We start from the raw sequence: 27864 nt of genomic DNA, 5'->3' as shown, positions 1-27864 counted from the left end.
AAAATTTCATAGTTTTCTAATAACATATTTTTAAATAGTATATGAACTAAAGGTTAGTTATAAACTATTATATTGTTATTTTAAAGATGAGAAACCTAAATTGAAAAATTCATGAATGAGGTTGCTCTGAGAAAAACATGTGTTCTTTGCCTTTAACTTGGAGAAAAAAAGAGGAAACAAATTGACTAAACTCTGATCACTTCGTTTCAGTCACACTGGAAAGAGTGGACCATTTGACTAAATTAGTAAGCAACGTTAAATGTTCCCACGTTTATTCCAATTTCCACGAGCGGTTTTTGACAGGTGAACTCTGCACAAAATTGTAGGGATGAATATCTCACATCTGAAAGTGTAAGGTAATATATAAACTGTTAAGTCAATTTAATTATTAATTGATTTTGAATTATAAGGCCATGAAATTTAATATGGTATCCAAACCATTTGATGTTAGAATACTATGTAAATGCTATTTTCACAATTGTTCATGAGCATGAAAAGAAGTGTTAATGAATGAAGTGTTAATGAATGAATTAAGTCTTACATAGGTAGTTAGAGAGTTAATAGACTAATACATACTCCTTCCATTTCATTTTAGTTGTCGTTTTAGGTTTATGCACACAGATTAAAAAAACATATGATTTTGTATATTTTCAAAATTAAAACACAATTATCTATACACCTAACCATATTTCAACCAATAGAAAAATAAAGTATAAAATTTTATTAATAAATTTTGCATTGAAACTCTAAAACGACATTTATTTTGAAACAAAAAACATTTCTTACAATGACAGTTAAATCGAAACGAAGGGAGTAAACTGTTAAGTTGAATCTATTTATCGTAATTAATTTTTAATTTTGAAGTCCACATAAACCTGAAGTTAACACCGAACACAAAACAATATCCTCGATAATTTGCTTTCTTTTATTTTTGGCAAACCAATATACTGCTTGAAATTTCAAATACACTTACATAACAACTCTTCTTTTGGTGTCACCTACATAAAGAGAAAAGAATGACAACTCATTTCTACTGAATAGGAGAAAACTAAAAGTTGGTTTGTTAGAAAATATATCGAAAATAACACTGGTGGAATTTGATATGTGAAAGTAACATGGTTAACTACTTAACAACTATTAATAGTTGGATCAGAAAATATAGTTTAGTAGTTTGTACTAGTATTGGCACTATGTCACCATCCATCCAAATTTGAACTTGCATATGTTATTGTTAACAAAAGAAAACGTTAAATAATTTTAAATATGCGCCATGCGGTCCTAGGATCTAACTATTTTGAGTTTAGAGCAGCTCCATCGTGGGAATCTAAGACCATCTTTAACGCAGAACCTTAAGAGGTTCTTAAAGATAAAAACTGATTTAATTAAATGAAAATTAAAACAATAGGCAATTACCGATCCTTAGTAAGGGATTTTGGTAACCGCTTTTAGAGGGGTTTTTCGAACACGTGTAAGCACAGGAAATTTTCTATTTTTTTTTCTCTTTTCTCTCTTTTCTTTTCTCTCTGTTCTTTCTTTCTCGACTTCTCTTTTGGCGATTGAAAGTTGAAACCGTCCTCACGGCATCTCCTCCGGCTTCTCTGGTCTCCTCCGGCTTCTCTGATCTCTTCACGGCGTCTCTTTTTCTCCATTGAGAATCACAGGTTCGTCCACTTTTAATCTTGTCTTGATCCTGGTCGACTGATTGTGATATCGATGATTTAGGGTTGTGGTTTGTCTTAATTGGTTATCTTCTTAATTAGGGTTTGTAATTCCTGTTCCGGGTTTCATCTATCTCTTTGTAAGATATGAATCTATGGTTTATTTGAGAGAGTTCTGCTTGCTGTAAGAAATGTTTGCAATTGAGACATCATGGATATGTTTGATTACAAGTTCTAATCTTGTTGTTGTTTTTATGGTTTAGAAGAGATTGAGATGTCAACACCAGCAAGGAAGAGACTTGTGAGGGATTCCAGGAGGTTGCTGCAAGATCCTCCTGCTGGTATCAGTGGTGCTCCTCTAACAACAACATCTTGCTCTGGAACGCTGTCATCTTCGGGTAACAAAAAAAAAACACTTGCTTTCTTTTATGGTAAAACCTATGTGTCTTGTCTAGATTCTAATCATTTGTCATTCTCTGTTTTTAATGGAAACTACAGCCCAGATGATACGCCTAGGGATGGAGTTGAACAGAACTTACAGAACCAATGGAGTCTCATCTATGTATCTCTTTCTTTGTCGACAAAGCCGTTGCTATCATGTTGGATATGAAGGTAACATCTTGTTTTTTTTGTTTGTTTGTGAAGAGAGGCATTGCTAGAAGATACAAGAGTACGATTTAGGCATTGTTATTGTGTTACATGTAGGTCTGAGTATTGAACTGTTTTGAGTAACACTCAAAGTCCTATGACGAAAGTGAAACATAATAGAAGTTATTCGGTGTCAGTTTGAGGTGTGTGTGTGTTATATTTTTAACCGTAGAGTGCCAATCTTCCTTCTATAACAGGTTGATATCATATAAGATGTTCAACAGAAGTCACAAGGCGTTCATTCAAATCAAAAGAAGTCACGAGATTTGTTGTATATATTTGTTGTATATGCAATTCACGAGTATTGTCTGTATGTTAGATACATGTTGGTTTTGGTTCTTCTCTCCTTCTCTATATAAAGTTGTGATTCACCAAGCATTTTATTCACACAGTCTCATTATCTCCTTCTCACCAAACAACTTTCATTCTTTCTTCTCACCAAACAAGTTTCATTATCTCTCTTTGATCACAAATATTATTCACAAATGTTTTTTTCAGATTATTTTCGATTATTGTACTAATCTTTATTTTTATGTTGTTTTTCAAATCTATGTTTTAATGTTATTTTTTAATATGTTTTATTTAATAAATACATTTTATCTTTTAAAAAAATTAATAATTTTTTTCTAAGAACCTTTAACTAAGAAACTCCCATTGGACCATTCAAAATAGAAGTTTCTTAACTTAAATTCTTAGGTTAATTTTATTAATTAAAAATTATTAAGAAACTCATAAGAGGTGATAGGGATAATCATGCTCTAACAAATGTTCTAAACTAAGAGGTTTAGGAACCAGTTACTAACATTATTAGACAGATGTCAATTACACAATGTCTGAACAGGTTTCAATAAGTTAAGATAATTATAATATTAATATTTTTATTTTTTTAGAAACTGTTACAGACTCTAGTTACTTTAGTCACGGGAATTGTTCAAAAAAAAAAAAGTTACTTTAGTCACGGTTTAAATATTCTGTTTAGGTGTTTGGTGGTAAACAGATTTATATAGTAGAGTCGTAGACGCTTATTAAAGTAAAACATTAGCCGATGCACTAAAACGTATATATAATCCGTTGCATAGTTCTCTAACTCTTTATGTTCGATTTTCTCAGCGAACGAATGTTTTCAATGTAAAACCAGTAACAGTGGTTACATATATATATCCTGGATTCCCCAACACTCTATTAAATCACTAATATTACAGAAGAATAATACTCTAATTATTTTCTGCTGTTTTTTAAGTGCATATATAACACGAGGAGTTTTGGCAGGTCACCTACAAAAACAGTTAGAATATTTCAAATTCCCAACCAAACAGAATATTATTAAATGAATATTAAAATATAGATATTTTGAAACGTTAGAATCGTAATAATTTTCAACAAATGTGGTAGTGCTCAAGATGGACCCGACCCATCCAGCATTTTCCTAGCATCTTCCATAACCCTTTCAACACACGAGGGTATTAAGAACTTAAGATCATTTGACAGTAAAATAGTATAAATAGGAAGGTGAGGCTCTTCTCCATGCAGAGAAAACAAGAAATACAACTTACTTCGATTCTTCTTTTCCCTCTCTATATTCTACACAAAAGAATTGAACAATTTTACCTCAAACCCTTCGGATCCCACTTCCACTACAACGCAAAACATCATTGTTCAGCAACATGTATCTCCTCACAATACTTCAAGCCTTTGTGACTATAACCCTAGTGATGCTTCTCAAAAAACTGATCACGAATCGAAACAAAAAGAAAATTTCTCTCCCACCAGGTCCCACCGGATGGCCAATCATCGGAATGATTCCAGCGATGCTAAAGAGCCGTCCCGTTTTCCGTTGGCTCCACAGCATCATGAAGCAGCTAAACACCGAGATAGCCTGCGTGAAACTAGGAAACACTCACGTGATCACCGTCACGTGCCCTAAGATAGCACGTGAGATACTCAAGCAACAAGACGCTCTCTTCGCCTCAAGACCTATGACTTACGCACAGAACGTCCTCTCTAACGGCTACAAAACCTGCGTGATCACTCCCTTCGGTGAACAGTTCAAGAAAATGAGGAAAGTCGTGATGACAGAACTCGTTTGTCCTGCGAGACACAGGTGGCTTCATCAGAAGAGAGCAGAAGAAAACGATCATTTAACCGCTTGGCTATACAACATGGTCAAGAACTCTGGATCAGTCGATTTTCGGTTCGTGACTAGGCATTACTGCGGAAACGCTATCAAGAAGCTTATGTTCGGAACAAGAACGTTCTCTGAAAACACCGCACCGGACGGTGGACCGACCGCAGAGGATATCGAGCATATGGAAGCTATGTTTGAAGCATTAGGGTTTACGTTCGCTTTTTGTATCTCTGACTATCTACCTATGCTCACGGGGCTTGATCTTAACGGTCACGAGAAGATTATGAGAGACTCGAGTGCTATTATGGACAAGTATCACGATCCAATCATTGATGCAAGGATCAAGATGTGGAGAGAAGGAAAGAGAACTCAAATCGAGGATTTTCTAGACATTTTCATTTCGATCAAAGATGAACAAGGAAACCCATTGCTTACCGCCGATGAAATCAAACCCACCATTAAGGTAATAATCACGTTACAATTCTTTATATATATATATATATAACACAAGGTTTTAATCAGAAAATACATTTTTAAAATAATACTCATTCTATTTTAAATTATGCATTTTTGTGTTTTATGTAAAATGGTTGGTTATATATGAATCGATTTCCGTGTGTTAGTTGTTTCCATAAATTTAAACTGATAATATTTGAATAACCATTAACTTTTATAATCTATTACAGTTTATCATTATTAACTAATAAAAATGTAAAACATATATCTATATAAAACTTATTTTTAGAATTTTGTTACCATTTTACGTTAACTTTAAAATTAGAAAAATATATTTATTCGAAATTATATATATTTTTCAAAGAACGAATATGTGCTTCTTGTTTGCATGAAGACTGAAAGAGCCAACTAAATAAAATAAAATAAAAACGTGAAATACATTTTTAAAATAATACCATTTTACGTTAACTTTTTAATTGGAAAAGTAGATTTATTCAAAATGATATTATTTTCAAAGAAGGAATATGTGCTTCCTAAAAAAAACTAAGAACTTATGCTTTTTGTTTGCATGAAGAATACTATAATAAGAGCCCAACTTAATAAAAAAAAAAACTTGTTTCTGTATGATAGGAGCTTGTAATGGCGGCACCAGACAATCCATCAAACGCCGTCGAATGGGCCATGGCGGAGATGGTGAACAAACCGGAGATCCTCCGTAAAGCAATGGAAGAACTCGAAAGAGTTGTCGGAAAAGAAAGACTTGTCCAAGAATCCGACATCCCAAAACTGAACTACGTCAAAGCTATTCTCCGTGAAGCTTTTCGTCTCCATCCCGTCGCCGCCTTTAACCTCCCACACGTGGCCCTTTCCGATGCAACCGTCGCCGGATATCACATCCCTAAAGGAAGTCAAGTCCTCCTTAGCCGATATGGGCTGGGCCGTAATCCAAAAGTTTGGGCCGATCCACTTAGCTTTAAACCGGAGAGGCATCTCAACGAGTGCTCCGAAGTTACATTGACGGAGAACGATCTCCGGTTTATCTCGTTTAGTACAGGTAAAAGAGGTTGTGCTGCACCGACTTTGGGTACGGCGTTGACGACGATGATGCTCGCGAGACTTCTTCAAGGTTTTACATGGAAGCTACCGGAGAATGAGACACGTGTTGAGCTGATGGAGTCTAGTCATGATATGTTTCTGTGTAAACCGTTGGTTATGGTCGGTGAGTTGAGGTTGCCTGAGCATCTTTATCCGACGGTGAAGTGAAACCACGGACGGCGTATATACTTTAAATAACTCTATGTACTTATATAACATCATCTAAGTTTCGTCAATCTCCGGTTACCAGAAGATAATCGGTCAATTTCTGATCGAACTTGTGTGTGGTTTTGTTTCCTTTGGGGACACTTGGAAGTATTTTTTTCTTTTAAATTTAATAAAACTTGTTCCTTTTTTTTAATTAAGAAGACTATCCGATTAATGTATATCTCTCTCATCAGAACAAATTGTGTGTTAATAAAGTTGAGCAAAAAAAGTAAATTGAATTTCCAATCACTCAATTATTTACATATCTAAATGTACATGTAACTGTGTAAGTTAGATAAACATGAAAACATTAGAATTATAGTAACATCTAATTATAGAAGTTTTTAAAGTTCAATCGTTTCAAAGTTCACTAATACCGAGTTCAAATTCTATAAAATGTGGTTTATTATGGATTATCCAAATTAAGACACATTAGGTGAGAAAAAAATAGAAGAACAATTTATTGATGGTTTTGTCAGGATACATGCAATATCGGTCCAACACTTTTAGATGCATTAAATTTTATTTTTAAAAACCTGTTCTTACATCTTCCCTAATGTTTCTTTTTTGTCAACAACATCTTCCCTAATGTAATATATATAATTATATGTAATATAAAATATCACACAAATTTTTAAATAACTCTATTAATAATTATTAAAGATAATTTTATGAAATTAACTGTATAACAATATTTGTTTATATAATCACCAATATTTTGACTATAATCGATCATAATTTACTAAAATCAATTGCTAATACAAAATTTCACATTTAAAAATAATATTTATTTATATTTTATATAATTTTTACTTATATTTTTTATTAATTTTCTTCATATTTTATATAATTTTATTAAAGTTTATATGTAAACATATTTTATGTTTATTTGATAATAATAATAATAATATTCATAAAAACATTAGTATTGTTTATAATTTTTATTAATAAATATATTATGGCTTCGTAATTATGCTTGTTTTTGTGCACACCTTCTTATGCTTTATGCTCTAAACGATGGCGTGTGACTTGTCCTCTGGACTGGCTCTGGATACATGGTGGGTCTTGTTTGTATTGTAATGTTATTTATATGGTTGAATCATCATTTTGATCGATGAAATGAATTTTTTTTTTCTTAAACAATAACAAATGTACAGTTGCAGAAGAGAAGACAAAAATGAAAAATATACAAATGCATGTATTAAGCTGCAGTGACAATGGTTTGAAGCAGAGTTTCCAGGTCTTTCAAGCTACGAATAAACACAATACACCATAAAGTTAGCAAATGGACGAGGAAAGCAGATTCTTGTGAGATATTTCAAGTTTGATAGATGTAATACTTACCTCACATTAGTGAGATCAGGGTATACAGCAATCGCCTCTTTGAAATCCTGAAAGTACATGTTTTCTACTGTTATCAACCCAAGAAAAAGAGAATAGTGATAGTGGAAGAAGAAGAAGAAGATGTTGTAGAGCATACCTGATCAGATGTTGAAGAAGTGTATGTGATCACACATGACATGCCTGCTTTTGTAGCAGCCTATATAGATTGAAAGTCAAAAGCCAATTTATCCAGATTGTGTGTTCAAAAACCGAGTTTAAGATGTTATGAGATGTAAGAACGAGCAAAAGATTGGAGTTATTAACCTGCAGGCCAATCACACTGTCCTCTATGACCAAACAGTCATTCACTGAAACACCTAGCTTCTGCAATCAAACATAAAACAACAGAACGTAAAACTTGGTTAAGTCTTGTCAATTAAACTTGTTATATAAATTTTTTTGTTAGCTTGGAATTCTATTATACCTCGGCAGCTGTTATATAAATGGAAGGATCAGGTTTCTTCTCCTTAACATCATCTCCTGGAAATTCCAATAAACAAAAAGAAAAGGATATAATGAAAACCTTAGACATCTAAAGCCCACAAAGTAATAAGTAACTCAGAACATAGAATGTAATGAAAAAATCACCTGCAAGGAAGCAATCAAGTCCTTGGAATCGCTCCTAAAAGACATAAACATAACCGAGTTAAATAAAAATGTCACCAGTCTATTAGAGATTAGCAAAAGGAAACAACTCACGATTTGGATAAGATTCTCGAGACATAATATAACTGAACTCTTTGTAGCTGCAGAACACACAGCTAGTTTCTTCCCCTGTATCATTAATTTCAAGAACACCAATTCATAATTAAAAAAATAAAAAATTTCATTAGGGTAATTTAAACAAAGCTTGTTATTATTACAGCAGCTCTTGCTTCATCCATTAGTCTTATTACACCAGGTCTTGCTTCTACCTGAAACCAAAAAGAAAAAAAAAGGCTAAGAGATTTAGATTCTCTCTTAGAGAAACTAATTAAGATGATGTGTTCAAGATCTCACTACTTACACTTCCTGACATTATGATCTCTTTGTACCTCTCTGTCTTCCAATCCTGAAGACTATCGATCAACTTGGCTCGATCATCGTCACTCTCTGGAGGCGACTCGAAAAGGGTCGAAGTCGGCCATCCATTTTCTCTAAAGTACCATCTCATTTTAGGCTTTCCACCTCCGACCAGGTTCTGAAACTTGTCGTAGAACTCGAGGCTCCAGTTGAGAGACTCGGATGAAGAAGGAGGACAACGAACATCGAAATGCGCGAAGGCGTCGTTGTAAGCTTGACGGTGTAGATTCTCTGATTCGAGTATCACACCGTCGCAGTCGAAGATCAGAGCTTCGAGAGACCGTGAAGATGACGCCGACACTGTAGAGATCCTAGCTTTCTGATAAACGTTTCTGGATTTGAAACGCAGCGTTTGGAGACGAGGGAAGCGGTTGAAGCCAACGGAGGAGGTGGATGGGGGCAAGAGAATCGATGAGTGGCTGCAAGAAACCGCCATTGATGAATCTCTCACTCTCTCTGTGTGTGGATCCGAGCTGCTCTGACTAAGTGAGATAGAATTAAAAAAAAATGTGTGGTTTTCCTTGCGAGTAACGGTATTTAACTAACTTTTCTATCATACACCAAATGGCTTTTGGGTCACTAAGGCCCATTAACTGAAACCTACATGGGCCTGCTCCAAGAATTAGGTCTCTACAATGAGAGTGTTGAATTTTTATTTCAACAGTTTGATAGCTTACATTGAGGTCTTGAAATACTTAAAAAGATAAAATAGATTTTTTGGTGTTGATTTTTTTCATCTGGTTAGAAACTAAAAAGTTGGGGTCCATAATTGACCCTTAATTTATTTCTTTAATTATTGTATATCGAAATTATTATTTTTATGCTCTACAAATAGAAATTAGTTTCATATGATTTGGACACATATAAAAATCTTATTTACCATTAGTTTTTAAACATAACATGAAAAAATAAATAGAAGAAAAAGAAGAAAGAGAAAATGTAAGTGCAAGGAAAAGAATATCAGGTGGAAGTTTTAAAGTGAAAAGAGGATTTTGAAAAAATGTACATGGTCTTAGAAAGATAAATTCATTTAAAGTACCTACAAGAGGTAAAATACATTTTTATAACTTAATATGGGTAAAAACTTACAGAGTGATATTTTATTAAATTGAAATATTAAATTGAAATAGTATATTTTTATATTTTTACATCAAACAGTTATTATATACTATTTCTTAAATGTTTCCAAATATAATACTTTACATCAAATACTTTTAAATGTTTCCAAATATAAATTATTATAAGAAAAAAGTATTATAAGAATTCCAGAAATAAAGACTTGAGAGCTGAGAGAGACCTTTCAAACTCACCACACCATATAATTATTTCCATTTAATTAACCCCATTTGCGTGTTTAATTTTCGTATATTTAATATCTATATATATAAAAAAATGTTTGGTTCACTCCTGGTGAAGCCACATAGGATGCCATGTCAGAAAGTCGAAGATTCCTGTGCTGACACGTGTCATCTATTAAAACTTTGCGTACTGCGTTTTGTTTGCCGGTTACTTAATATTTTATGGGTTTTAATAACGTGATCCAGCCCAAAAGACATCAAGTCCAACAAACAACACTGAGTTTTAGGTTTCATGATCTTCTTCCGTCGTTGAATCCAAGAGTCTTCTCCTTCGTTCTCTGATACAAGCCATGGAGTTTCCAGATTTCAATCCACGTGAGGAATCGTTTTTTGAATCTCCAATCAAGATGTTTTGTCTTCTCTGCTAATCAACGGAAACATTACACGTTATTGATTCATTGCCTTTATCATACTCCTTAACTCCATCACATCCAACTTGAATAGACAAACACTTAACTCAAGATTTGTAGTTATAAAAAATTGTAAATCATTTTTATTTAAACCAGCTTCAATTTATAAATCACTTTCTGCTAACAAATTCATGCTAAAGTACAAGATGCATCAAGAATGGTTATTCGATTGTTTCTTATAAACTTTGAGATCTGAGATTAATATGTAGTGTACAAATTAAATAGGATAAAAGTAGTTAAATGCATAAAAATAAATAAATAAATATATATATATATATATATAATTGGAGGATTATATTGACGCTATGTTAAATGTGTCATTAAAATTCTTAAAATCAATAGTAAAAATAAATAAATAAAATTGTTGTAAAACAATTATGAACCTTAATGCTATTTTTAGTTAATGTATATTAAAATTTTAAAATTATTTTTTTTCATTAGTTTATTCACACGCCCGCCCGTAGGGCGGGTTTACCCTAGTTTTATATACAAATTAGAAACCCTTTCATCATCATAGCATATTTGAATTTCCACTAGCGGGCCCTTAGAAACAAGAGAGTGTTGAAAAATATAACGTATAGAAATAAAAAGCTATTTATATTCTTTTACATACCAACAAATTTCAATTTAAAATAGATTTTTCTATATTCTTAATTTAAAAATAGAACTCGATTCCCTGCATATGCAATAAAATAGAAAAACGTCTAGGGTTTAATAAAGACACTAAGACCTCATAAAATGTATTTTCCTATTTTTACTTGTAAAATAGAGAAACTCTATAATATAGATGTATTTTGCTTTAATATATTTATCTAAAATAGATATTTCCAAATATGGAATAAACTATAGAAGAATATTATTTATTACTCTATAAATATATAAAAAATAGCAATTTCAGTTTTAGAGGCGAAAATAGAGTTTAATTAGAGTATTTTTACTTCTAAATACTATTATAAAATAAAAAATAGAAGTTGATTGAAGATGATCTAAAAATCTTTGTAGCAGGTATTATAATATAAATTATTTTCATTTATTACAATGCAATGAAAATATTTCAAAAATATATAGTCATGATTGTATACATACGCATGTACTTTTTTATTTGTAATAATAAATAAAGCTATTATACAGCTTATAAATCATGAACATTTTGAATTTTTTTCAAGTATGAAGGTTTAAAAAAATATTTTCTCGAGACCCAAAAAGTGGATTTGGATTATAATTTTTTTCTTTAAATGCAACATCGTTTTCAGTAGCATTTGTGTAACAGACACAATGAAAAGCATCAATTTGCTTTACAGATTGCAAAAGCATTTTATTGCCTTTTCTGAAGCAGCAATTATCTAATTAGTGTCAATCACTAAGAAAATAGCTCTCTTTGACGATTTTGTATTTGTTGATTTTTAATCTTTGGATAAGTTCATTTCCTAATGTACATATAATTATTCACCTTAGATAGAGTCACTACATATCTACGAGAGTACGAGGTAGCTATTTTATATCAAATTCTGTAAATAATCCATGTGCTTTGTATTAGTTTTCTAGTAGGCACGATACAAACCACCTAAAAAGCATATACGATTCCAATATATAATAAGTTTGGATGGTTATAATTATTGTGTGTACGTAAATATAATTCCTATAATAAAACTATTTAGGATTCTTGAAACCATTGTGATCTTTGCCAAGAGAAAGTGAAGCATACAACACAAATGTTCCTTGCATATTATATATATGCATACTAGCATATATATAATTAATTAGTACAATGAGATTTAAATAATTAAGGAAATATAAGCATCTACAAAGCAAAGCAATTCAAAGTGAAGATGTTTTATGTGCACTGAGTTCTGAGAGACAACGTCCACTCAAGATGAACATAAGTCGAATGTCTAGGAAAACCAGAACCTTTATAACCACAAATTGTATATAAAATGTAATTCTGATACATATAAATACCATTTTTGTTGGCTATATCGAAAATTAAAGGACAATGTAAAACAAAACCAAAACCAAATTCATTTGAATTTATTATTTTTATTTTTGATTTAGTGATTAGAAATAATTGACCTAAAAATAGACCAGAAACTTGTAGATTCAAAGAACTAAGAGCATCGAACTTAAATAGCTTAGACATAATTTTACTCAAAACTAAAATTCTATTATAATACATATAATTTCATGAGTTTCAAACATAGAACTATACCTTAATGCATATGCTTTTACTAGAATTATATCTTAACATATAGTTCTCCTTCAATATAAGTGGTCAAACGAACTAGTGAAATAGACAACTAATTTTTTTAGACCCAATCAAAATGGATAACAGATCGAATGCGAATGAAATGGATAGGATCATGAATATATTTAAAACCCAGATATTCTAGGAGGGCAAAAATCGAATTATACAGGTTTTTGGAAATATTTATGATTGCTTGTTGTGTCCGAATAATCAATTATCCGATCAGCTCCGATATGTAGCTACTCGGATATTTGGTGTCCATATATCAAGAAAATTATATATTTTAACTGAATATCTTTGATCCATACAAATAAAATAAAATTTTAAAATAAATTGAAAATTTTAAAATAATATATATATAATAATATTTTATTACAAAATGAAAAGTATTTTTAAAAATTAATATCTAAAATAATCAGTTTAATAAATAAAATATGCTGTAAGACTTACATAAATAAAATATTTATATAATTTATGTTATAATTATTTATATATATATATGTGCTATACAAGTATATCAGATATTCCTTTCTAAAAATATTGGTATTTGTGACTTATTTTATTTTTATGGATATTATATATTACTCTTTCTGTTTTTTAATATAAGTCGTTTTAAAATTGTGTACGTAGATTAAAAAATCATTAATTTTTTATATTATCTAAACAAAAATATCACTAATTATTTATCTAACCACAAATCAACCAATAATAAAATAGAAAGTATATTATCATTGGTCATATGACATTAAGTGTTAATAAATTTTAAATTTTACATAGAAAACCGAAAACGTCATATAATTTGAAACATAAAAGTTTTTCTAAAACGACTTATATAAAAAACAGAGGAAGAAATATTTACTTTGCTTTATAAAGTTAGATATCTGAATTTTTCGGTTTAAATTAAAAAGATAACAGCAAATCAAAATTTACTAATATTTTATCCATCGTTACTATCCATGGCAATCCTTTGTGGATCGGAGTGCTGACAAGAGAACACTGTATATGTGCTTATCCTCCTCCAGCTATCCTGCAAGGTAACAAATTATTCAGAAATTAGATAAACTAACCGTGTATTTCAGGCAATAGTGACAAATGTCAATGACGAAAACGACATGTCCATTGGTGCATTTGTGGCCCTACATCACATGGGTTCATGTGCCCCGTTTTCTCGCAGCTTCGTATAAAGAAAGGGAGAAAAAGCCATAGGCCCCACTCCATTAGTCCATTCTGTGCCAATTGGCAGTACAGAAAAAAATAGAGTACTATATTTTTTTTGTCTAATTTTATTTTTGTAATTTATAGTAGTAATTGCCTCATAGATATGTAGTATTTTAGGGAATAAATGGAATTTAAGTGATTTGAAATGAGGTTGTTCAAAAAAGTGATTAGAAATTAGTTCACTATCAAGTTTAATACAGCTTTGATTTATTTAATCAGATGTATCTGAAAATAAAATCTTCCGACGGTTCCAGTACTCCATCTCTTTATTTTTGTGTTAATTGCAACAACTGCATTTTGATTTATTTATTTTTTGATAAAAAAAAGCTAATTTTTTTTTGTTTACACTTTCTTAAGAATTTACAATAGTACACTTGTTTACACTTTTTGGCGTCATGTCGTGACCTGAATGCCTCAATTTCAGATATGATCCGTGACAATGGTAAAAGCTTCAAACTGAGTCAGAATGTTTTCATCATTCACTAAAACCGATGTCCTATGCTTCCACTTATAGACGTACGTACGCACAATCATAAAAACAAAAGCACCTTCATGATGATGACAACTTTTCACAAGCCAATCCCATGTTTTAAGTATTTCTTTTTAATTTTATGACCTTTTTTAACAAAATTTTTATGGCCTTTAGATTTTTAATTTTCTATGGAAAAACTTTATTGTCTTTCACCAGAATCAGAATTAGCAGACATCAAACCCTTTTTACGAAAATCATCAGGTTCTGCACCATTTTCTAAAAGCCACTTTCTAAATTTGACGAACTATTCTGATAATTTCGCCAAAGTTAATCATTTTTATTGTCGTAGCATCTTAAAATTTGAAAACTTTTTTCTTAACACCAACTTCCATTTAAATCAAACTCCCAACATGGGAGGATTAATTAAAAAACTTCTGAAACCAGCTTGTTTTGCCAAACAATAAGCATTTTTGTTTTTATCGAGAGGGATCCAACAAAAGGAAATAGAGCTAAAGAGTCAAACATAAAATATTAGTGATGACAACATACATCTCAAGGACGGTTGCTGTGAGGTGATTGGCTTGATGAATTGAGCTAAATCGGATTCACATTGTATCTTCTGGATCCCCAGTTCCTTGCTCTTGGACAGAGTTTCTCTCATCGACAACACTTCTGCTGTTAAAAAAGACGCAACTTAATGACAGTGGAAATGAAAGGAGAGATGATCATCCCTTTTTTTAACATTGTCCAGCCTAAACCCGCTAGCTTCAGATCGTCTCGCCAAGCTGTGTCCACTTGAATTCTAGTTGCATCAGCGAGGTCAGGACTCAGGGAGTTAAGATGAAGGGAGACGAGGTGGAACATTTTGTTCCTCTAAAGAATCATTCTTTAGGTGTGATTACTGCTCGAGTTGTTAAAAATCAGCTCATTACGAGCTTTCCACAGAGTCCACAAAAGCCAAAGTGTTAATGTGACACCCGTCACTTTCGAAATAATAAAAACAATTCGATAAATAATAGTTTATGAAATCTCCATTTATAAATATAAAAGTCAATATAGTATCACAAGGCTTAAAGGCCCAATAACGATAACATCCGAAATATAAAGTATGACATAAACCGAAAGTTCGAAATACGAGATAACATAAACGATAGATAGGAGCCCAAGGCCCAAAAGCGATAAAACGATAAAATGGATAGAAGTCCAAAGCTCGATAGTAGTAAAAGCCCAAAAGCACCGGTCCGGTATAATCACTCCTGCTCATCGGTCTCACCTGAAAGGGGAAAGAAGGAGGGGTGAGCGACAGGGGAATCGCCCAGTGAGGTATGGGGATGCTAAACCGCAAACCACTGACTGAGTTCATAGCACTACTAAAATGTAGGCCTAGCTCTAGCATGAAACAAACACGGCGTCTATTACACCACACAAAACAATCAACATATGTCTAGTGGACTAGACATGCTACAACCAATGCGATAATAGCATACCGCATTTCCTTATAAGGATATAATTATATATGACTCTACAAGCGTCGTAAGTACAGTAGTCCACTCTGTACCCCCGCAATCTCCACAAACAAAGCGGCCTAGTACAAACGTCTCTGTACCCCGCTAAACACACGGCCTAGTACAGATATCTCCGTACCCCGCGATCTCTCAAACAAAACGGCCTAGTACAAACGTCTCTGTACCCCGCTAAACACACGGCCTAGTACAGATATCTCCGTACCCCGTGATCTCTCAAACATGCGGCCTAGTGCCATCACCTCTGCACCCCGCAATCTCAACACATGGACTAGCATATATAAATATATATATATTTAACAGTTCTTAACATCAATCATTTCAATCAACCGTTGAATCCTCTATTATCCTATTTCCGGTTTAACAATCAATATCAATAATGAACAAGCAAGACTCTCAAACAGACTCGATTCACAGAGACGGATCATGTTTCGAAACTAAACTTTCCATAATGGTAGTACTAAACTAGTTCAGGATTTAAACGGAGAAGCCCTCACCTTAGCAACAAGAAGATGTGGTATCTATGAACTCCAGCTGCTCAAATAGATTCCAAATCTGAAATCAGGGCGAAATTCTGAGTCGGAACGGCTTTCGAACGGTTTAAAACGGGTTTAGTCAAGGTTTACGGAAAAGTCAACACGCTGGTCAAAGGTCAACCCGGTCAACTCTGACCCAAACCGGTCAACCCTTGACCAGATTGGAATTGATTTAAACCAACCGGTTTAACTCACCCGAAATCGATTCCAATTGGACCATCCGGTTTACCTTAACCATCAATTGATTAATTAATTAATTAATCTATCTAACCGGTTTATCTTAACCGTAATCCAATTGATTTTAACCGGCGGTTTAACCTAACCAACCCTAAATCAATTTAAACCAGTCAATCCAATCGGTTAACCGAGTCACCGAGTTGACTCACCGGGTCGAATCAGCCGAGTTGGCGAGTCGTCGGCGAGTCACCGGACAATTGTCACCGGCGGCGACGGCGGAGGGTGGCGGCGGCTTACCGGAAAATCAACGGCGGCGACGGCGGCGAGACGGCGACGCGGCGGCAGCTTCTCGGCGGCGAACGGACGGTGGCCGGTCACGGCGGCTCCGGCGAACGTTGGTCGGAGACGGCGGCGAGTGGCCGGGATGCGCGGTGGCTCCGGCGGACGGCGATGGCGCGTGCGTTTCACGCTCGTGCAGAGGCGAAACTTCGGGAGGCTCTAGCGGTTTCGTCCGGGCTCCGATTGCGGCGTGGTTGGTGTCTACGGCTTCGTCTCGACGAGAGGAACACGATGGTGGTCTTGCATGCACGAAATTCGCAGTGGTTAGGAAGTTATGGGCGATTTACTAAAACGGCCGAAACTGAACTAAATGCATGGCGGTTTTGCGGTGGTTACCTAGGGTTGCGAACGGTGGTGTCGAGCTGAACGTGATCACGGCACACGGTTGCTCCGGCGACGAGCTCCGGCGACCCACTCACTGTAAAAGATCACACCTCTTCTCTTAGCTCACTCTCTCTCTAACTCTTCTTCTTCTTTTGCATAAAGTTTGTGAGGAACTAAAGTGGATAAATGTGGGTTTTTATAAAAAAAAAACCTTGGGCCTCTAGGAATGGATTTGGGCTTCGACCTGAATTCTTTGGGTTAGGATTTGGGTCATCACAACTCTCCCCAACTAATAAGGAATTCGACCCCGAATTCGAATCACGAACTGGTTCTCCAACGACGTCCGAGAATAGCTCTGGATAATCAATCCTCATCTGGGCTTCTGACTCCCAAGTCTCCTCCTGAATACCGTCTCTTTCCCAACGAACTTTGACCAACATGGTCATCATACCATGATCTGCTTTCACTTGGCGATCCAATATCTCTACTGGCTGACACGGCGCATGCAAATTTCTATCAAGATCACTGGGCGGTTGCTCCAAAATGAGCTCCGGTTCTCTCACGACTTTCCTCAAAACCGAAACATGAAACACGTCATGGAAGTCTGATAACTCTTCTGATAAGTCCAATCGGTAGGCAACTGCTCCAATCCGCTCCAAAATAGGATATGGTCCCATATATCTCGGCTTAAGCTTCTTTAGCTTTCGAGTCTTAGATCCTCCCTGAAATGTCCTCATTTTCAGGTATACCAGGTCGCCAACCTGGAACTCCAAATCCTTGCGCCGCTTATCTGCATAACTCTTCTGACGGTCATGGGCTTCCTTAAGTCGAACCTTGAGCATCTCAACTTGCTCTACCGTCTCTTGAACCATGGCTGGTTCTATCTCACGTCGCTCCCCCACTTCTGTCCAACAAAGTGGTGTGCGACAAGGTCTACCATATAGAGCCTCATATGGTGCCATCCCAATACTCGAATGATAGCTGTTGTTGTAGGCAAACTCGGCTAGAGGTAGGTACTTCACCCAACTACCTTCCCAATCTAAGACACAAGCTCTGAGCATATCTTCCAAAGTCTGAATAGTCCTCTCTGACTGACCATCTGTCTGCGGGTGATACGCGGTACTCATATGAACTTTTGTCCCAAGTGCCTTCTGAAAGGCTCTCCAAAACTCAGATGTGAACTTTACATCCCGATCCGATACAATGCTCACGGGAACTCCGTGCAATCTCACAATCTCGCTAATGTAGATCTGTGCCAACTGATCAGCTCTGTCTGTCTTTTTAATCGCTAGGAAATGGGCTGACTTGGTAAGTCTATCCACGATCACCCATATGGCATTTTTCCCTCCTGACGTGGTCGGCAAGCCCGTCACAAAATCCATAGTTACCATGTCCCATTTCCACTCTGGCAAAGGCAGGTTCTGTAATAACCCGCTAGGCACCTGATGCTCGGCCTTAACCATCTGACATGTTTGACACTGTGATACAAATGAAGCAACATCCCTCTTCATACCAGGCCAATGGTAATATCGCTTCAAATCCCTGTACATCTTCGTATTCCCTGGGTGGATAGAAAAATTCGAGTGGTGTGCTTGCCGTAAGATCTCCTTCCTTAACGGCTCATTATCTGGCACACAAACCCGCTTCCGATACATGAACATCCCGCTGGAGGCTGTATGATAACCAATACTCTCCATCTCGATCTGCTTACACAAAGCTTCATCATTATCTTGGGCTTTGCGTATCCTCCACAGTAAATCTGCCTGCTCCGCAGCCTCAACGCCAACTGTCTCTCCCTCCACGGTAACTGCAAACAATCTGAGGCTAGCAAGTGTCCCAGCAAGCTCTTGAACCTCTTTGGTTCCCGATACATCGCTTCTGCGCCTACTCAAGGCATCCGCCACATGATTGGCTTTTCCCGGATGATATGCGATCTCCAAGTTGTAGTCTGCTAACAACTCCATCCATCTACGCTGCCTCAAATTCAAGTCCGCCTGCGTAAATATGTACTTCAGACTCTGGTGATCCGTGAAAATCTTCACCTTCTCTCCATATAAGTATGACCTCCAGATCTTCAATGCAAATACAACTGCTGCCAACTCCAAATTATGCGTAGGATAATTGGCCTCGTGAGGCCTCAACTGTCGTGATGCATAGGCAATGACCTGACCCTCCTGCATCAGTACACATCCCAATCCGGTGCCTGACGCATCAGTGTAAACATCATATGGTATCCCTGGCCTCGGGAGTACCAAAACTGGCGCATGGGTCAGCTGTCGCTTCAACTCACTGAAACTCCCCGAACATTCCTCTGTCCAATCAAACTCGGCGTCTTTTCCTGTTAGCCGCGTCATTGGCTTTGCAATGCTAGCAAAACTGTTGACATACTTTCTGTAGTATCCTGCCAAACCAAGAAAACTCCGGATCTCCGTTGCACTCTTAGGTGTCGGCCACTCTGAAATGGCGGTAATCTTCTCCTGATCTACGGCAACTCCTGCTTCTGAAACCACGTGACCCAAAAATCCAATCTTCCTCTGCCAAAAGCTACACTTACTCAGCTTGGCAAACAACTGATGTTCCCGAAGCTTACCCAACACAATCCGCAAATGTTCAGCATGCTCTTCTCTACTCCGAGAATAAACCAAGATGTCGTCGATGAAGACGATCACACACTTATCCAAGTGCTCTCGAAACACATCATTCATGAGCTTCATGAATGCTGCCGGTGCGTTCGTCAACCCAAATGGCATCACCACAAACTCGTAATGTCCATAACGTGTACGGAATGCCGTCTTCCGCACATCTCCCTCAGCTATCGCAATCTGGTGGTATCCCGAAGCCAAGTCAATTTTTGAAAACCATGAAGCTCCCTGCAACTGATCCAACAACTCGTCGATACGCGGGAGCGGGTACTTATTCTTGATGGTCACTTTGTTCAGACCTCTATAGTCGATACAGAGTCTAAAAGTCCCATCTTTCTTCTTCACAAACAACACTGGTGCTCCCCACGGTGAAGTACTCGGTCTGATAAACCCCTTATCAGATAGCTCCTCCAACTGTTTTTTTAACTCTGCCATCTCAGTTGGTGCGAGACGGTATGGAGCTCGTGAAACTGGCGTTGCTCCTGGCTCTACTTCTATCGTAAGAACGTCCGCTCTAGCTGGTGGTGGCCCTTTTAAAGCCTCAAAAACGTCCTCGTATTCGGCGACCACTGGAATATCATGCAGCTTCTGCTTACCGTCCTCCTTAACCATCGAAATAGTTGCCAAAAATCCCTCTGCTCCACCCTCCAATAATTCTTCTGCACGCAACATGGAGACGATAGGAATTTCCCGGTGTGTCTGAATGCCCTCGTAAATGATCTTTCCTTCTTCTTTAGGGATATTAACTCTTGCCTTCGGACAATCCAAGACTACTCGATGTCGCGACAACCAATCCATCCCAAGTATAACATCGTATAAGCTCATCTCCAACTCCGTCAAATCTCCGAGCAGCTCAACTCCTCCCAGAATAACTGGTACATTGTGATGAATGCCAACTGCTCCCAACTTCTCCGTGCCGGCAGTCTGAATCTGCTTAGCCTTCGGTTCGAAGTCACTCCGAAAAGACCAAGACTTGACTAAGCGCGGACTCACAAAACTATGAGATGCTCCCGTGTCGAATAAGGTATAAGCTGACTCTCCTCCAACCGAAATCGATCCTACACGAGGTTTTTACTAACTACACATGATAACCACACACCAAAAATATTCAAAGACAATAAGTATGGAAAAGTCACATACCCGCTATCGGCTCAGCTCCCTGGGGATCTCCAACCGCAAACACGCGTGGAGCGATGGCTGGACGCTTCGGTGGTGGTGGAAGCGCTGCATTGCCCCTCCTCGGACAATCTCTGTAAAAGTGACCAGGCTGGTTGCATCCGTAACAGTTCCTCGCTGCCGCTACTGGTGCTACTGCCGCTGCTGGCGCTGCAACCTGAGTACGTGGCGGCTTCCTACAATTCTTCGAGATATGCCCAAACAGACCACAGTTAAAGCACTGGAGACATTCCCCAAAATGCTGGCGACGACAACGCCCACAATGGGGTACTCCAGTCTGTTCCCAAGTCCTCTTCTGTGATCCCGAAGTCCCTCCGGCCTTAGGCTGAACTCCTTTGGAGAACTTCTGTTCCTCTACCATGCATTTCTCTTGCACAGCCGCCTTCTCTACCAGATCCTCCAAACTGGTGTAGGTAACCACACTGCATCTACCACGAAGCTCTACTCGCATCCCATCTAAGAACCTCCTGATCAGATCCTCCTCATCAATGGTGTTACCCACAAATCTGCGGAGTTGGTTAAACTCCCGCTCATACTCCCTCACAGACTTTGCTCCTTGCCTCAAATGCTCGAAGTCATTCTTCTTCTCATGCAAAGCTTCTCTCGGAAAATACTTCTTGTTGAACGCGTACAGAAAATCATCATATGTCAGCTCACCACGGTGCATCAATCTCACTCCATCCCACCAGATTGATGCATCTCCACGCAAATAAAGCTCAGCGATGTTAAGCTTGAGCCTTGGCGGGCACGAGATGGTCTTCAAACACTTATCCAAACTGTGCTTCCAATCGTGAGCAACTGTAGGTTCCGTCGTCCCACTGAAATGCTCCAAACTCACATACTTCATCTGTCCCAACACCCTGATAAATGTCTCATCAACCTCGGGCACCTGAACTGGGAAAGCAGGTGGTGGCGGTGGAACCTGAAAAACTCCTGGAACAGGCTGAACGGGAACCTGAGGATACTGCGGAGCTGGAGCCGGCTGATGTGGAACCTGATGATCATGCTGAACCTGAACAGGTGGGGCCTGCTGCATGTGAATCTGCGGACCCTGCTGCACCTGAACCTGAGGACCATGCGGAATCTGCTGACCCTGCTGAACTGCAGCCATCTGTCTAGCAACCTCCTGAGCAGCTACTCGGGCAGCCTCCTGGGCAGCTTGCTGGACTGCCTCCTGTGCAGCCTGCCTAGCCGCATCCTGAACCATCTGTCTCAAAGCATCCTGATCAATAGGCGGAGCCGCCTGCTGCGGAACTGCAGGCTGGACATGCTCGTCCTCAGCCTCAACCTCTCTAGCGTCTCTGACGGTCTGAGTACGAACAACTCTCTTCCTAGGCGGCATCTGAAAGGGAAAGCGAAAAAGTAAGCTTCTGTTGAATTCTTGATACAACATTTAAAGAGGAGAGATACCGAACGAAAAGGTGCTATTTATTTTTGTTTTCAAAATTCCCAAATCCCCGAAAATATTTTGAAATCGTCTAAAACCGTTAAAATCGAATAAAACCAAATAAAACCAAGTCTCCAAAATCGCCATCCCGGGTCGGAGCCGGGATGGAACCCCGCTCTGATACCAAAACTGTGACACCCGTCACTTTCGAAATAATAAAAACAATTCGATAAATAATAGTTTATGAAATCTCCATTTATAAATATAAAAGTCAATATAGTATCACAAGGCTTAAAGGCCCAATAACGATAACATCCGAAATATAAAGTATGACATAAACCGAAAGTTCGAAATACGAGATAACATAAACGATAGATAGGAGCCCAAGGCCCAAAAGCGATAAAACGATAAAATGGATAGAAGTCCAAAGCTCGATAGTAGTAAAAGCCCAAAAGCACCGGTCCGGTATAATCACTCCTGCTCATCGGTCTCACCTGAAAGGGGAAAGAAGGAGGGGTGAGCGACAGGGGAATCGCCCAGTGAGGTATGGGGATGCTAAACCGCAAACCACTGACTGAGTTCATAGCACTACTAAAATGTAGGCCTAGCTCTAGCATGAAACAAACACGGCGTCTATTACACCACACAAAACAATCAACATATGTCTAGTGGACTAGACATGCTACAACCAATGCGATAATAGCATACCGCATTTCCTTATAAGGATATAATTATATATGACTCTACAAGCGTCGTAAGTACAGTAGTCCACTCTGTACCCCCGCAATCTCCACAAACAAAGCGGCCTAGTACAAACGTCTCTGTACCCCGCTAAACACACGGCCTAGTACAGATATCTCCGTACCCCGCGATCTCTCAAACAAAACGGCCTAGTACAAACGTCTCTGTACCCCGCTAAACACACGGCCTAGTACAGATATCTCCGTACCCCGTGATCTCTCAAACATGCGGCCTAGTGCCATCACCTCTGCACCCCGCAATCTCAACACATGGACTAGCATATATAAATATATATATATTTAACAGTTCTTAACATCAATCATTTCAATCAACCGTTGAATCCTCTATTATCCTATTTCCGGTTTAACAATCAATATCAATAATGAACAAGCAAGACTCTCAAACAGACTCGATTCACAGAGACGGATCATGTTTCGAAACTAAACTTTCCATAATGGTAGTACTAAACTAGTTCAGGATTTAAACGGAGAAGCCCTCACCTTAGCAACAAGAAGATGTGGTATCTATGAACTCCAGCTGCTCAAATAGATTCCAAATCTGAAATCAGGGCGAAATTCTGAGTCGGAACGGCTTTCGAACGGTTTAAAACGGGTTTAGTCAAGGTTTACGGAAAAGTCAACACGCTGGTCAAAGGTCAACCCGGTCAACTCTGACCCAAACCGGTCAACCCTTGACCAGATTGGAATTGATTTAAACCAACCGGTTTAACTCACCCGAAATCGATTCCAATTGGACCATCCGGTTTACCTTAACCATCAATTGATTAATTAATTAATTAATCTATCTAACCGGTTTATCTTAACCGTAATCCAATTGATTTTAACCGGCGGTTTAACCTAACCAACCCTAAATCAATTTAAACCAGTCAATCCAATCGGTTAACCGAGTCACCGAGTTGACTCACCGGGTCGAATCAGCCGAGTTGGCGAGTCGTCGGCGAGTCACCGGACAATTGTCACCGGCGGCGACGGCGGAGGGTGGCGGCGGCTTACCGGAAAATCAACGGCGGCGACGGCGGCGAGACGGCGACGCGGCGGCAGCTTCTCGGCGGCGAACGGACGGTGGCCGGTCACGGCGGCTCCGGCGAACGTTGGTCGGAGACGGCGGCGAGTGGCCGGGATGCGCGGTGGCTCCGGCGGACGGCGATGGCGCGTGCGTTTCACGCTCGTGCAGAGGCGAAACTTCGGGAGGCTCTAGCGGTTTCGTCCGGGCTCCGATTGCGGCGTGGTTGGTGTCTACGGCTTCGTCTCGACGAGAGGAACACGATGGTGGTCTTGCATGCACGAAATTCGCAGTGGTTAGGAAGTTATGGGCGATTTACTAAAACGGCCGAAACTGAACTAAATGCATGGCGGTTTTGCGGTGGTTACCTAGGGTTGCGAACGGTGGTGTCGAGCTGAACGTGATCACGGCACACGGTTGCTCCGGCGACCCACTCACTGTAAAAGATCACACCTCTTCTCTTAGCTCACTCTCTCTCTAACTCTTCTTCTTCTTTTGCATAAAGTTTGTGAGGAACTAAAGTGGATAAATGTGGGTTTTTATAAAAAAAAAACCTTGGGCCTCTAGGAATGGATTTGGGCTTCGACCTGAATTCTTTGGGTTAGGATTTGGGTCATCACAGTTAACTTACTAGATGTGATACCCAGAGGCAGCAGACATTCATTCCGCACTAGGGTATCCATGACTCATTAAAATCCGCCTATGCTCTAGCAACAAAGTGAGTGGAAAAGGGAACAATAGCCCAAACTTTTCTAGCAAACTCACAGTGAAAGAAAAGCTGATTGATAGATTCGAGATTCTTACATGGGGAAATTTTGCTTCAATCGGTATGTTTTTAGCAGCCAAACATTCACCTACATATAAGGTGTTTTAGCCTAGCTTCCAGAGGAATAACTTGATTTTCAGATCAGTTTTGAGCTTCCACATTCCTTTGTTCCAGCCAAAGTTGGGATGCTGCTGCACAGGTTCAGGAGAGCTAGTGTGTAGGACCTCACAAGCAGCCTAATACCCTGATTTTGGCGTATATTCTCCATCTTTTTTTTTGAGCCAGATTCGCTTGTCCGGAACTCCGGACCTAATAGGCTTAATTAATAAGATTTTGTCTTCCTCAAAAAAGAGAATGTGGTGTGGTTGCTCTCTATTCCAGTCTAGCCGGATTGGCAGAAGGAGATGTGAATTTAATCATATTGTGATTGGCCGGAACATGTCCCATTGGTCTTGCTTTTCCTGTCACACTGCCAATCATCATTCCAAGCGCTAATAGATTCAACATTACCTATTGTTCATCCCATGTTAGCTTTCAGCAAGTCTCCACCTATTAGAATTTTGCGCCAGCCATGCGATTTTGAGTTCATGTCCGACACTGTCATGAAGTCCTCACTACCGCAATATTTGCCTAGGAGCACTCGTCCCAGCAAGCTCGAGAGATTATGAAGAAGACGTCATTTGAGCTTTGCGAGGAAAGCGTCATTATAGCATTGAAAATCTCTGAAACGAGTCTTCTTTGGTCTTTGGATTTTGTCTTTTTTTTCCAAGACACTCATACTATTTTCCGATTTCTATCTTTCCCATCTCATAAAAATCTAGTCACTGCTGATTGGATTCACTTGCAGAAATTTAAAGCATGTCATTGCATAAGATGGTATCAATGACTAAACACACATGTCACATGAGTAACAAATTTGAAAAAAATGATAAAATGCAATATTAATGACATCACACTGAGTAAACACACATGTTTTTTTTTGTTGAAGAGATCATAATAAGTCATTGTTGTAAATTTTAGTTTACTCCTGATTATAATATCACATTTAACCTCGACTCATATACAATTGAATAAATATAAATTTGTTTGCCGTGATCACTACACACTAGTTCAAGGTCGTTTTCGTGGTTGAATTTAGGTTTAGAAAAAAATTATGTTTAAATAAAAAAGGAAACAAAGAGAGAGATGTCGTGGTCGTGGGGAGAAAAGCTGCGTCTACGGAGAAAATATATTTCTCAGTTCCACTTTCCCCCCATCTGTTCTATTAATTACATATCACTCCCTGAGTTATAAACTACAAGTTATTACTTATTACATACTAAGCACAAAAAAATCAATAACATCTCATAAAAGAGCATTCGAAGAAAGGATTATTATTAGTCAAGTGGAATATTAAATTAAAGGGTGAAAATAAGGAATACAATCGGGACTAGAGGGGTTAATCTCAGTTTTATTACTCTCAACATCGTTAATTACATCGAGAGTAATCATAATTACAGATTAGTATATAACCCCACCATTAATTCTTTATTTTCGATTATTCCAGTTTTGCCCTCCTATTAACGATTCTCATGTTCAGTGATCAGAGGCGGAGTACCAATGAAGAGACGGTGGTTGCTCATCGGAGAAGAAACAACACGCTTCTTCCCCGCTCAGAAAGTCGTCGTGATCCTCCATCTGCTCTGTTTTCACGAACTGTAGAAAATTTCCGCCGGTAACCGTCGGCGGCGGCGTCAATCTTCCGTTCTCGGAGCTGGTTTCAGCGCTCGAATCGCAGCTGTCGGAAGATCCACCGTCGGGGGCGGTGGAGTTCGGTAGAAGGTCACAGAGATCGGTGAAGCTTCGCCGGTAGTCAAAGCCGGTGGAATGTTCTATAAACTCAGGAGGAGACGAAGGAACATTCTCTTCTTTCACGGCGGAGATATCACTCTCCGCCGTAACCTTGCTGTCGTTGTTAACGTCTTCTCCGTTGATCTTAGCTTTGAGTTCACTAATCTTTAAAACAAGCGAGTCGTTATCGCGGCGGAGCGAGTCGAAGTTGTGGCGGAGAGAGTCGTACTGGCTCTTAAGAAGGCCGTAATCTTTTTCGAGCTGTTTTGTCTTCCACCGTGCACGGCGGTTCTGAAACCAAACCGCTACTTGACGAGGTTCAAGTCCAAGCTCTTGTGCTAGTTGTGTTTTTCTCTCAGGTTCGATTTTGTTCTCGAGCTCGAAGTTCTTCTCGAGAGCTTTGACTTGGTCAACACGTAACCTCCTCTTCTTCTCTGATTGACCCATGTGGTGGTTGCCGGAATATTCCTCGACCGTTGTACCGTCTTCTTCGTAACCGTTAAGCATAGAGTGGAAATTATGCCCGTACCCTCGTGGATTCTGCTCATCTGTTGTCAGTAACCAATGAGTTTGTAAGAAAAAAAAGAAGCAAAGATCAAAACAGTAGAATTATGAGAATTTGCTATTGAATGAGTTTGTCTGAAAAAGACAGAACCAAATGAGTTTGTCTGAAAAAAGAAGATGGCAAGCACCTGTGGAATTGGAGATCAGACCACACATTGAATCTGAGTTGCTAAGTCTCTTCATGACACCAAAAAAAAGTTTAAATTCTTCTTGAGTTTTTAGTTTTATGTTTCTAACTTTTCATTACAACAGTGTTCTAAACACAACAATTCAGCTTCCTGACTTTAGACCCACAAACAAAAGAGAAGACTTTTGAGGAACACAATTTAGAAATGGATTAAGACCATCCCGAGAAGGAGAAGAAGCTCTTGGTTGGGCTATTTAGAAGAAAATGGTATAGAGAGAGAGAGAGAGAGAGAGAGAGAGAGAGAGAGAGAGAGAGCAAGGGTTAAATAAACCAATATGAACAAGTTGGATTCACACTTTCTTTTCTTTAAATAAA

At 38.1% G+C, this 27864-nt stretch overlaps 4 protein-coding genes across 4 annotated transcripts; 1 reads left to right on the top strand and 3 right to left on the bottom strand.

Annotated features, from left to right (window-relative positions):
- The first annotated feature begins 3720 nt into the window (after positions 1 to 3720).
- On the top strand, positions 3721 to 6343 carry LOC106361376 (cytochrome P450 79B1-like). The gene is made up of 2 exons (XM_013801111.3): positions 3721 to 4894; positions 5518 to 6343. Exons 1-2 carry the CDS (start codon positions 3971 to 3973, stop codon positions 6148 to 6150), a joined length of 1557 nt encoding a protein of 518 aa, XP_013656565.1. The 5' UTR covers positions 3721 to 3970; the 3' UTR covers positions 6151 to 6343.
- A 961-nt stretch (positions 6344 to 7304) lies between these two features.
- Positions 7305 to 9152, bottom strand: LOC106361377 (haloacid dehalogenase-like hydrolase domain-containing protein At4g39970). Its single transcript, XM_013801112.3, has 9 exons — positions 8579 to 9152; positions 8436 to 8486; positions 8272 to 8346; positions 8161 to 8194; positions 7997 to 8052; positions 7837 to 7896; positions 7670 to 7729; positions 7534 to 7580; positions 7305 to 7439 (listed from the first exon to the last, which is right to left on the bottom strand). The coding sequence occupies exons 1-9, from the start codon at positions 9068 to 9070 to the stop codon at positions 7391 to 7393; spliced, it is 924 nt and encodes a 307-aa protein (XP_013656566.1). The 5' UTR covers positions 9071 to 9152; the 3' UTR covers positions 7305 to 7390.
- An 11852-nt stretch (positions 9153 to 21004) lies between these two features.
- Positions 21005 to 24951, bottom strand: LOC125577102. The gene is made up of 2 exons (XM_048737856.1): positions 24571 to 24951; positions 21005 to 24473 (listed from the first exon to the last, which is right to left on the bottom strand). The coding sequence occupies exon 2, from the start codon at positions 22442 to 22444 to the stop codon at positions 21008 to 21010; it is 1437 nt and encodes a 478-aa protein (XP_048593813.1). The 5' UTR covers positions 22445 to 24473; positions 24571 to 24951; the 3' UTR covers positions 21005 to 21007.
- Positions 24952 to 26320: 1369 nt separating this feature from the next.
- Positions 26321 to 27827, bottom strand: LOC106361378 (homeobox-leucine zipper protein ATHB-16). The gene is made up of 2 exons (XM_013801113.3): positions 27491 to 27827; positions 26321 to 27346 (listed from the first exon to the last, which is right to left on the bottom strand). The coding sequence occupies exons 1-2, from the start codon at positions 27543 to 27545 to the stop codon at positions 26544 to 26546; spliced, it is 858 nt and encodes a 285-aa protein (XP_013656567.1). The 5' UTR covers positions 27546 to 27827; the 3' UTR covers positions 26321 to 26543.
- Between the last annotated feature and the right edge of the window lie 37 nt (positions 27828 to 27864).

The sequence above is a fragment of the Brassica napus genome, chromosome A8 (assembly GCF_020379485.1).
Source record: "Brassica napus cultivar Da-Ae chromosome A8, Da-Ae, whole genome shotgun sequence".
Classification (NCBI taxonomy): Eukaryota; Viridiplantae; Streptophyta; class Magnoliopsida; order Brassicales; family Brassicaceae; genus Brassica; species Brassica napus.
This window is presented reverse-complemented; position numbering and strand designations above follow the sequence as displayed.